Here is an 11,186-nt window from a genome sequence, read left to right as displayed (position 1 = left end):
ACAGAATCTGAGAACTAGAGTATTAATAATAAACACTTGAAATGTCTGTTAACTGATGAAGAGGTAAACAAAACGTGGTCTATGCATACGACGGAATATTAGTCACGAGAAGTACTGACCCTGCAACACAGATGAATCTTCAAAACACTACGCTGCCTGAAAGAAGCCAGGCACAAAAAGCCACATATATGTGATTCCGTTTATAAGAAATGCCCCAAATAGGCCAATCTACAGACATAGAAAGCAGATTAATGATTGCCAGAGGCTGGGGAGAGGGGAGCACTGGGTCTGACTGCTAACAGGTGCGAGGTTTAGGGTGATGGAAACGTCCTGGAATTAGTGACGCTGGTTGCACCATATTGTGAATGTACTAAAAACCACTGAATTGTACAACTTAAGTGAATTTTGTTATCTGACTTTTGTCTCAATAAAAGAAGTTAAAAGAAAACCCCAAACACTTGAGTGCTTAGTCTGCATAAGGTACTGCCTTTACTGAAAGGCATTATTTTTGTGACCCTCTCCACAACCTGAGGTAGTCACCATGGGCCACATTAATGTAGCACTTTGTAGGCCTGGCTCCATTTAGGCAATGGCACGCATTAACTTAATAATCATAATAACCATGAGAGGTAGTTACCAGTGTCCCATTCTAAAGAGACCAGGAAACAGGTACAGAAGTCAGGTAAGTTCACCTGCAGGAAAAAGGAAAAGCCAGGCCTGGCTGCGGCTTGAGCTCCCGTTCTGTCCATATAAGCCCACTCCTGATGGAGATGTTGTGGAAGAGGATTTGACTGCAGGCCCTGCCACACCTGATGCCCTAAGCTTGGTGCTTGTCCTATCCTCCAACCCCAGCTGTGGCCAGGATTTCAGGGATCCCTCTAGACTCTTAGCTGCAGTGTTTGGGTATGTTGTCCTCACACCTTACCCCTTTATTATTGTGTGTGCCTTTCTCTCTCCCTGTGAGGGTCTCTACAGAGCCTTTTCATCCTTGTGCCCCTCCCCAGCACAGAGCTTTGTACTTAGTAAGTGCTACTTTGATGTCTGTTAAATAAAAATTTGATAGGAAGTTATAAAGTGGATGTTTGCTTGGGGTTGTGTGTGGCGTTTCCTGTTCTCTGGTCAAAATCCATCCCTCTCTAAAAACTGAAATTCGCTCACTAAAGTGGACACAACCAACCAGCCCCACAGCACACTGTATCCTGATTCTGTTCACATTCCACCCTACAACAAAGGAAGCTCCCCTACCAATGTATTTTTCAATCAATTTAATTTTCAAATTATGCCCTAAAATGGTAACTGGTAATTGAGACTTAGTAACTAAGGATTTTCTTTGTTTGGTGAGTTCTTTCTAAGGTAAATGTTTCAGTATTGGAGCTGTACCATTATACTACCTGTATTTAAAAATGGTATATAGGGCTGGCCCGGTGGTGCAGAAATTAAGTGCACACATTCCACTTTGGCGGCCCAGGGTTCACCGGTTCAGATCCCGGGTGCGGACATGGCACCGCTTGGCATGCCATGCTGTGGTATGCATCCCATATATAAAGTGGAGGAAGATGGGCACGGATGTTAGCTCAGGGCCCGTCTTCCTTAACAAAGAGAGGAGGATTGGCAGCAGTTAGCTCAGGGCTAATCTTCCAAAAAAAAAAAGGCATAAAGCTTAAAAGCTCCTATCCCCCAGCTGCAGGATGAGAGATGGGTAAATGCTTGAGTTTTCACAAAGGGATCAAGGTAAAAATGCACGAGTCAGAAGCCAACACTCTGAAACAAGAGCTGCAGGCAGATATTCACATTACGTTATCGAATGGATGCTGGGGCCAAATCTCCAATTCCTACAAGGCAGCAGAGTCAGCAAGAACACATGGTGACAGAAGAATCTTAATTTTTCTTTGGTGGTTAGTTTTAGTAAAAATATTTTTATTAATTAACTGCCTAATTTGTTGTTAGTGCTGTCAATTCTGACTCCTAGCGACGCTGTGCACAGCAGAGCTGAACTCTGCTCAGTCTTTTTGTGCCATCTTCTCCCCTTCTGGCACTGTATCAGACAAAACACCCTGTAATAGCTTTTCTTACATGTTTGGCTGAAAACTTTGACTGCTTCTTCATATAACAACTGTGTAATATTTTCTATAGAAAGAGAACAAAAGTCTATTTTTTTCCTTGAGCAAGGTGGACAGAAGTTTGCTTTGTATTATTGCTAGTTTAGAAAAGTTTTTTTCACCTTCAAATCACATTTCATTATTGGAAAAGTCAGATACATTTTTAGGATTGTTGTCAAATAATAATTTATTTTAAAAAACCTCAAAACACGTTCTAGCACATTCAGTAGCAAAGATCTACCAGTGGCACACATATTAAGAAAACATACATTGGGTTTAGGTTGGGCTGATTAAAATCTATGTGCCTGGAAAGGTAGTTGGTTATGCTTAACGGAGCTCTTAAGAATCAAAGTGCAAAGCAACGTATAAAAAATGAGTTTGAGGGAGCCAGCCCGGTGGCGCATGTTCCGCTTCAGCGGCCCAGGGTTTGTCAGTTCGGATCCCGGGTGTGGACTTGGCACCATTTGGCAAGCCATGATGTGGCAAGCGTCCCACATATAAAGCAGAGGAAGATGGGCACGGATGTTAGCTCACGGCCAGTCTTCCTCAGCAAAAAGAGGAGGATTGGCAGCAGTTAGCTCAGGACTAATCTTCCTCAAAAGAAAAAAAAATGAGTTTGAAAACTTCAAAGAGTTTTAAGACAGATTTAATTTTTCATGATTTTCCCAAAGCCAGTCATGATATTTATTTAACTTATGGTCTTCAGGGTGCACCTGGAAGAAATAAAACACATTAGGAGACAGAGGCTTTACATAAGTTAGTCAGAAATACACTGTTTCAATTGGCTTTTTAAAGGAATGGTGGAGGAACCATACCTTGTGATAATTATACTGGAAAATCAGAACTTTAACCAAACGGGATTCACAAATGTTTAAAATTATACCTTACACTAAAGTAATCCTTTACCCTTTGCAAAATACTTTCCAATTTAGTCCTGATCTTCCCCACGACCAGGGGTGTTGGCGCTGATGAGTCAAGTATTAATACACCATTTTCCAGAAGGAGGTTATAGACTCTGAGAGTTAAATGGATTGCTCAGGTCCCAATAAATGGTGGCGCACGGATGGGCCTGGCCAGACCTACTGGCTAAATGCTGTAGGGCGAGTCACAGACTAAGAAGGCAGTGTACCAAGCTGTGTAGCAGTGCCCACCAGCTGTCAGGATGCCATCTAGGTGCCTGTGGGCTGGGCATACTTAATAGAATGGGCAGATGAAGTAGGCCCCAGACAAAAATAGTCTGAGGCCACTAGGAGAAAGCCAACAAGCCTGTCTTCCAAGCCCCAGTTTGCCCTCTTTCCTTCAGTAGTGTACTTTGGAAGGCTAGTATGACTGTGACAGAAGGAAATCCATGTCAGACTTAGAGAGAGTGTATGAATAGGAATGACAAGAAGAGGGCCAGAAGTGACAAACCACTGGAGGTCATGGAGAGGCGACACTGAGGAGTCTTTATGGACTTGGGATTGCCTATGGATCCTCTTCCTGCTGCCAATAACCCCATGCCACCCACTGCCCCTCGAGTTTGGAAGAAAATTGGTTGTGACTAATAGCACGTGTGTCCAAGAAATAGTTTTAGCCAAAACAGTGGACTGACTTTGCCTCAGAGACAAAATGTGCTGGAGATGTAATGGCTGGGAGTGGGCCTTACCTGCTTCCATTCATTGATGCAAAAAATTCGGTAAGAGTCATTGCCATATTTGCCAATCCCATGAAGCTCAATTGGATACCTCCACTGCTTTGTCAGATATTCATCTGAGAATACAACACCCCACATATCAGGACAGCTTCTAGAAAAAATACTTCCCCTAAATGTGTGGTGATGGGGGACTGGATAGAGAGAACAGCAGAAAGGACAGGAAAGAATCTTTCCTTCCCTTGTGAAATTTTGGAATTTCTTTCCAAAACATTGGAAACAAACAACCTCCCATTGTGATTGCTCTTCTTTCTGAATTCCTGTAGCACCCTTGTCTAAACAGCTTGTCTTCAGCTAACTAACCACTATTATTTTGTGTTGTGCTAACTAGACAGAGGTAATGTCCTTGAGATCAACTGGGCTTTCTGCTTCATTGACTTCTTCCTCTAATTCTGCCCACATGGACTGACCCAGTGCTGGGCAAAGATTTATTGCCTGGGTCAGTGGGAGACTGCACTTTGGGGCAAGGAGACTGTTTTCAAATGCCTTTGGTGCTTGAGCTGAATGAGCTCTATTAATGTAGCATCAGAGGACATTAAAGTTTAAGGTGTGGCTCTCTTAAACAGGCACGGTTTATGTTTCTTCCTTTGGGTACATGGGAAAATACCTGAGAACCTGATAATGGTTTTTGCTCGAAGATCGTAGAGACCAAGAGGTTTAAGAAGTTCTGACACATCTCTCCAGTCTGCGGTTCTTGCCACCTCAGCTGAAGGATACTTCTCCAGAAACTCCCAAAGTACAGGAATTGCCATTTTGCCTGGGAAGTAAAAATAACTATGTGGTTACAAGTCTCCAGATGGGCTGATTTTAGGTTCAGGTACTTCCTTATCTATAAATCTAATATAGAGTTTTTTTTTTTTTTCTTTTTAAACCACTGATGAGAAGCATTACCTGAATTAGCAACCACTTTCAGAGTCAAAAACCAACTATTTGGTTAACAGTCCAAATTATGCTAAAACCTGGCCTTGTACGATATTAGTTTTTAAATAATCAGATTATCAGACAACTAGTTTAAAAGTATACAGAACACAAGGTGCCAATGACATTAAAGAAAGCATCCAATGACAAAGAAATGCTTTTATACATGACAGGGTGGAGGAATGTTAAGTAACTAATTTTCACCGATGACCAAAACCAATTTGGAAGTAGAAAATACATGAAAATCTGCTACTTAAAGCTAAGAATGCTGTTGGATGTCATCTAATCTATCTTTCTCACAGGTGAAGTGTCTGAGGGCTGAAGGGGAAGGTCTTACCTGAGGTCACACAGACTCAAAGTCAAACTTGAACCCAGGTCTCCTAATCAATTCAGTGCTCCTTCTCACACTGTTTCTACTAAGATAAAGATGGAAAGAATCCACAAACCTGAGGTCCGATTGAGAAATATTGTTGCAATGAGGAGCTTCCATGGATCGTGAAAAAGTGTTTCTTGGACGAGATTAAAAGGTGACCGAGGGGGTGTCCACTTCTTAAAGGCTTTGCGTCGTGGGGGGCTAAGACCTAAACAAACACACAGCATCAGAGTTGAACACCTGAAACAGATTTAAAATCTGGTTTTCAGACTGGGAAAGGGATACCTTCTTTGTTGTATTTTCTGGAAAAATACAGGCTTGTTTTCCTTTTTTCTCTTTGTGTCTGTGAGATGGTGTCTTCTGAAAAGGAAAAGTGAACATGTTTACAGCATCTACGGTTTAGCCTACAGAAATATTCAGGAGCACAAATAAGAATAACAGCAGCACACTCTTATAAAGCATTCAGTATGTGCCAGGCACTATTCTAAGCACTTTACAAAGATTAACCAACTTAACTCTACTAATGACCTCTACGCTAGGTACTGTTTTATCTCCACTTTACAGATAAGGAAATTGACGTACAGAGAAGCTAAGTAACTTTCCCAAGGTCGTACAGCTAGTAAGGGTCAGTGCTGAAATTCTAATCTAAGCAGTCCGGCTCCTGAGTCCATGCCTTTAACCATTCTGTTACTCTAGTTCTCTATGATTTATGTTTATAGTAGTGAAAAATTAGAAACAATATGGACTATTTTAAATTATGACACATTTGGACTATGTGGTCATTAAAATATTTTTGAGACTATATCACGAATATCTTCTCATCTTATTAACTTTTAAGTGAAAAAAGCAACATTCTACATGATCTCAATTTAATAAAAAAAGAAAAAATCATTAAAAGATTAGAATAAAATGAACCATTTAATTTTCTATATTTTCCAAATTTTCTGCAGTGAATATATTTACACTTACTAAAAAAAACAAAAGGAAACAGATAAAACAGAACTTGCAGAAAAATCTAAGATTTGGACCTTGGAACACCTGAGACCACTATCTCCTGGACAGCTCAGGTAATGTAATAAAGACTATTTGACCATTGTTACCAGGCTTCTCAAAGTTTCTAATATTATCACATTTAATACTCCCTATAAGCCATACCCTCTAAATTTGAATGTCTGTTAATAATACCTTGCATTTGTATAGTGTGAAGCCCTCTTTTTCACTTCTCATTTTACTTTACAATATTCTTGATGTGAAAAACAGCACTGGTGAGGGTTAATACCTCCATTTCACAGATGAAGACACCAAGACTTAGAAATTAAGCAACCATCCCAAAACAACAGTGGGACTGACTCTAGATTGGGACAAATATCCTGGTCTCCAGAGAACTAGCCTAGTGTTTTTTTGCCATTCTAGTTTGAACAGGCAAAGTCTAGTAGAAAGTAAAAGAGAACAAAGGAAACTGCTCTTACTAGCTACAAGATAATTTCTTCTGTGGGTTCCCATAAATAATTACTAGCTAGCACCCTTTGTTACTAGGAAACAGCAGCTCAGTTTACTTGGCAATTCCTAACTAAGCCAACAACAGGAAAGTCTTTACTATTCCACTGGACATCTATTAACCTAAAGGTGCTTCATCTTAGGTTGAGAACTAGACTTCTTTATATAGGAAAGATGAAAAGGATACTTCTGTTTTATTCACAAAAAGGATGTTTTTCATATTTTATTTGTCCATTATACTAGCAATGAATCTACATAAACCTCAAGTCTTTAAGAAGTTGAAAGTCTTTAAAGGATAGACTTGAAGAATTCTTACGCAGTTCCTAGTACCTAGAGAAATCCCAGGCACAGCAAGGACATAAAACCATGAGTAGGACTGAGAGCAGAAATCAAGTCTAACCTCCTGCAGCACCAATGTGTCCTGGCCATCTCCCCACAGGACTGTAAGTAAAATTATTTTTAAAGGAGTATTCTATTCTTCTTTAAAGGAGTTATTCATTATACCATAATGGCATAATAAATAACTAATACGGGGCTGCTCAAAAGATCTCCTTTTTCTCTCTTATTCATTGAGGTACTATAAAGGCAAAACTTCTAAGCTCTGAATTCTGTATTAAGAGTATATTATAAATAAGAGATGAACTATGCGATTACAGTTTTGAATTATTTAGAGCTCTAAAACATTTTAGAGAAGCATTACAATAGAAGATAAAAATGACTATGATATATACAAAATTAAATTGAAGTCACCCATCAGTAATAAGTAACAGGAGGGGTGCAAAAAGACACTGACTATTCTTAACCATTTATGTACAAAGGGAGTCTTCCTCAAACTTTTTCACAAGTGAAGCCTTTTCATTTTCTCTAAAGTTGTAAGATTACTGGCTGGAAAGAAAATGGGAAGAACGGAAAGCACTGTGGAGGAGAATTCCAGGGAGCGATGGTAGCAGCTGTTAATGGCACAATTCTCCTTTGCTGAGGCATCAAGGCAGTAGCCAGATGATTCCTTCTTTGCCATAGGAAAGGGCTTGAAGATCGGTTAGACAAGGTACTAATATCAACTGGTAGAATGTATCTGATATTGTATCTGATTGTAATGTATCTGATAATGTATCTGATACCTTATTTCTTCATTCTATTCCAACATCCTAACTGGGTATAGGCATGAAATACAAAATCCGGGAGTATAAACTCGTCACATTTAATAGCACTTTAGTGCACCAAATACCTTGAAATATTTTCAAAGAAGTAGAGTCTTTCTTGGTTTGTAAGCAGTTGTTCATTTCAGAGCCACATTTTAAAATGTCCATATGCAAATGTTCCCTCCTTTCCCCAGCGTCTACTTTTGTTATTTCCTCAGATTCTAAAAAGGCATCCTCACACTTCTTGTTGGGTTCTGCTTCTTTGGCTGAACGTAATTTGTTTATGACACCAGAAGTTATTTGTTCAAAATGAAAATCTGATTCTGAACTCAATGATGTTTCTTCTACAAGTCTCTTTTCTTCACTGGTCACACTGAGGGTCTTGTTGCTTGCTGTGGCATCAGAAATGCAGAAAGTTCTATCAAGCTGACTTTCTTGCACAACAGGTTCACTTTCAGCATCTGCCTTATTATACCCAGATTCTCTTTTTCTATTACTTCGAACAGAAGCTGAAGGACTCTTCTGGCAGCCTGTTTTAGTTTTCTTAATTTGAATTCCTTTCAAAATAGTCACCTTTCCTTTGGACTTTCTAACCTTTCTGGAGTCAGCATCATTAACATCCTCCTCTTCTTTCGGAGGCAAAGGAATGGAAGTAAAGTTAGATAGTCCTCTGCTATCCTGTAATTCCAAACTACCACTTGGCAGAGGAAGCACATCTTTTTTCCACCTGCTTCGAGTCCTGAGGTTCCGGTTTGAACTGTTACTTTCGTTTTGCAGTTGGGATGGCAAAGCTGCCACGCTGCGGTCTTTATACCTTGACTTGATGCCCCTTTTAGAAAGTACGGTAAAATCAAAATCTTCTGGCTTAAGAGAAGTCTCTCCATTTTTGTGAAGATAATTAGCAAGTGAAATTTTGGATCTGAACTTCAGTCCCTGTGGGCTAGAAAATGACATTAAAGGAAACTTATTTCTAGTAAATAAAAGTGATTTTTAAAAAGAATAGAACATTTCAGATTTTTTATTAATAATTTCCAAATGCAATGGGCATTTGTCATTTAAAATAAAAAATAGTGATAAAATAGTACTTTTAAATAGTTTCCTATATGATACTACAAAATAATTTTACAAATATAACTTAAGTGCAACCTTAACATTAACCATTCACAGTAGGAGAAAATATCTGTACTTGTTCTCAAATCACTTGATATAATTAACCAGTGACATTGAAGGAACAGGATCCATAATGGTTCTATGGTAAAAAATTTTAAAAGCCAAGATTCCTGCTATGTTTTCCCATTACCTGTCTGGACAAAATTATTTGGCTGTACTATCTTCACCACCTTGCATACTCACCTGATAAAATATACATTATATCTTCCTGCTGTTTTCCCAGATAACCTTTGCTTCACAACTCTTTCCCATCCGCATGGGACAGGCTTATGGCATTCCGTCACTGCAGTACCACCAAACTGAGCAGAAGCAATGGGTTCCTGTAGCAGGGGATTACACTCACTGCTGCTTTTTATCACCATTTGTTTCTCATCTTTTCCCACTGTCTCTGATCCCGGAGCAACATCTTCCTTGCTGAAAAAACAAAGTACAAGTGATTAGCTCATTTAAAATTTATTTTCCTCTGCTTATTCAATTTCAATCCACGTAGAGCAGGAATCACATGGACTATCTGGACTACGGGAGAGATTAAAATCAGTATGGACCAGTCTTGCTATGGGAATATCTTTTTGTCCTCCAACATGGGTTAAAAAGGGTTGGAAATCTGCACAATGAAAAGCTCAAGTTATTTGTTAGAAAATTTTTTGTTAATCATTGAATAATGCTGTTATAAAGATTTCTGGTGACACTTGGCACAAGTTTAAAAATATAAACCAACAGCTGAGCTCTTAACCTGGGATCAACAGAACTGCTTAAAGGAGTCAGTGAGACATCCTCCTCCCCCCTAATTAAATGAGGTAAAAATTTTATGTATATGTGCATTTTACTGGGAGTGGAGTGTCTATTACTTTAATCAAATGCTGTAACCCTCTAAAATGTAAATAATTTCTGATATGGAATTTTCAAATCTCTTTCATTCTTGATCCTCATGATAAACTTCTGAGGTAGGCAGGATAAGGATTACTCTCATTTCATTGACAAAATTAAGTGACAGGAAAATTAAGTTACTTGCAGAACTGATACCAGAACTCAGGTCTACTAAATCTTGATCTAACACTTCTCCCCCTATACTATTACTGAAAAATCTCAGTAGAGTGTATCCTAACCACTAAATCACACATTTTAAAAGTTGGATGGGTCTACAGAGATGTCTAATCCAACTTTTTCTCTACAAATAGGAAAATCAAGCAAGAGCTACTGACTAGAATTAGAATCAAGGTCGTCTGATGTAATTTGGAGTTAAATAATTTTGGGGAGCTGGGTGGATCTTAAGAAATTATATAGTTCACAATTTTAGACATAAGGAGACCAAAACCTGGTGAAAAGAACACAAACTTTAAGATCAACAGACTGGGTTCAAATCCAGCTCTGCCATTTACTAGCTATGTGTCCAAGTGCAAATCACCTAATCTCTCAAAGTCTCCTTTCTCCATCTGTAAAAAGGAGGTGATACCTCTTAAGACAGTTTTCTAGGGATTAAATTTTGGGGGGGAAAAAAGCATTTAAATCATCTTAGCCCCATATCGCACAAAAACAAGTACTCGACGAATGACCAGCGCTTCCTGTTACTTCTCAGAGCATCCCTTTCTGGGGCGCCCCTGGCAGCTTAACATGACATCTCCTCCAAGGTCTTCCTAGGATCCTCCAAGCCACGCAGACGGCTTCTTGCACCGCAAAGCCTCCCTCGTCACTTTGGCTAAGGAGGTCGGGAGCACCCCAGGGCTGACCCCACCGGAGGAGAACCTGAGCTCCGGCCTCATCTCCTATAACTAACCCCGTGGGCCTCGACGGCTCTGTCGACCCTAGGTTACAAAGGCTACCCACCTTCTCCTCCCCGCTCCCATTTTACAGGTGATGAAACTGAGGCTCGAAAGGGGACAGTAGCTTACCGGAGGCCACAAGGCCGGGCTGGGAGTAGGCGCTCACTGGAGCTGACCGAGGGGGCAGCTCCGCAGTCCCCCAGGCTCGGAGTCTCCATCCCAGTTGTGCCCCTCAAGCGGGCTCCGGCCTCCGCAACGGACTGAGAAGATGCAACACCCTGGGTGTGGAACAGAGTAAGGATGTGAAAACTTCTCCAGCTTAGAGCGCTAGGCTGAAACAAAAAGCTGAAGGCAGTCCAAGTCTGTCAGCCTCCTCAGCGGCATTTACGTCACCCTCTTGGCCACAGCCGCCATTTCCACGGCTCAGCCAATCAAATCCTTTGTTGAGGAGGACGCACCGCCCCCCGACCGTTCCGACCAATCCGGCGCGCCCTAATTGCGCAGACGCTTTCTAGCCTCCCGTTCCCTCTCCTTTTG

At 40.4% G+C, this 11,186-nt stretch overlaps 2 protein-coding genes across 2 annotated transcripts in view; one reads left to right on the top strand and one right to left on the bottom strand.

Annotated features, from left to right (window-relative positions):
- Positions 1 to 2,259: 2,259 nt before the first annotated feature.
- MBD4 (methyl-CpG binding domain 4, DNA glycosylase) lies at positions 2,260 to 11,099 on the bottom strand. The gene is made up of 8 exons (XM_014838416.3): positions 10,779 to 11,099; positions 9,073 to 9,303; positions 7,806 to 8,659; positions 5,366 to 5,440; positions 5,154 to 5,288; positions 4,397 to 4,546; positions 3,745 to 3,848; positions 2,260 to 2,812 (listed from the first exon to the last, which is right to left on the bottom strand). Exons 1-8 carry the CDS (start codon positions 10,865 to 10,867, stop codon positions 2,735 to 2,737), a joined length of 1,716 nt encoding a protein of 571 aa, XP_014693902.3. The 5' UTR covers positions 10,868 to 11,099; the 3' UTR covers positions 2,260 to 2,734.
- Positions 6,867 to 11,186, top strand: part of IFT122 (intraflagellar transport 122) — a 79,189-nt gene continuing 74,869 nt past the window's right edge. Inside the window, exon 1 of the mRNA XM_070492852.1 lies at positions 6,867 to 7,020. Within this exon, the coding sequence (XP_070348953.1) occupies positions 6,992 to 7,020 (29 nt within the window). The 5' untranslated portion in view covers positions 6,867 to 6,991. The remainder of the gene's footprint in view (positions 7,021 to 11,186) is intronic.

This window comes from Equus asinus, chromosome 21 (genome assembly GCF_041296235.1).
Source record: "Equus asinus isolate D_3611 breed Donkey chromosome 21, EquAss-T2T_v2, whole genome shotgun sequence".
In the NCBI taxonomy this organism is placed as follows: domain Eukaryota; kingdom Metazoa; phylum Chordata; class Mammalia; order Perissodactyla; family Equidae; genus Equus; species Equus asinus.
Note: the sequence above shows the minus strand (reverse complement) of the source record. Positions and strands in the feature narration are given on the sequence as shown.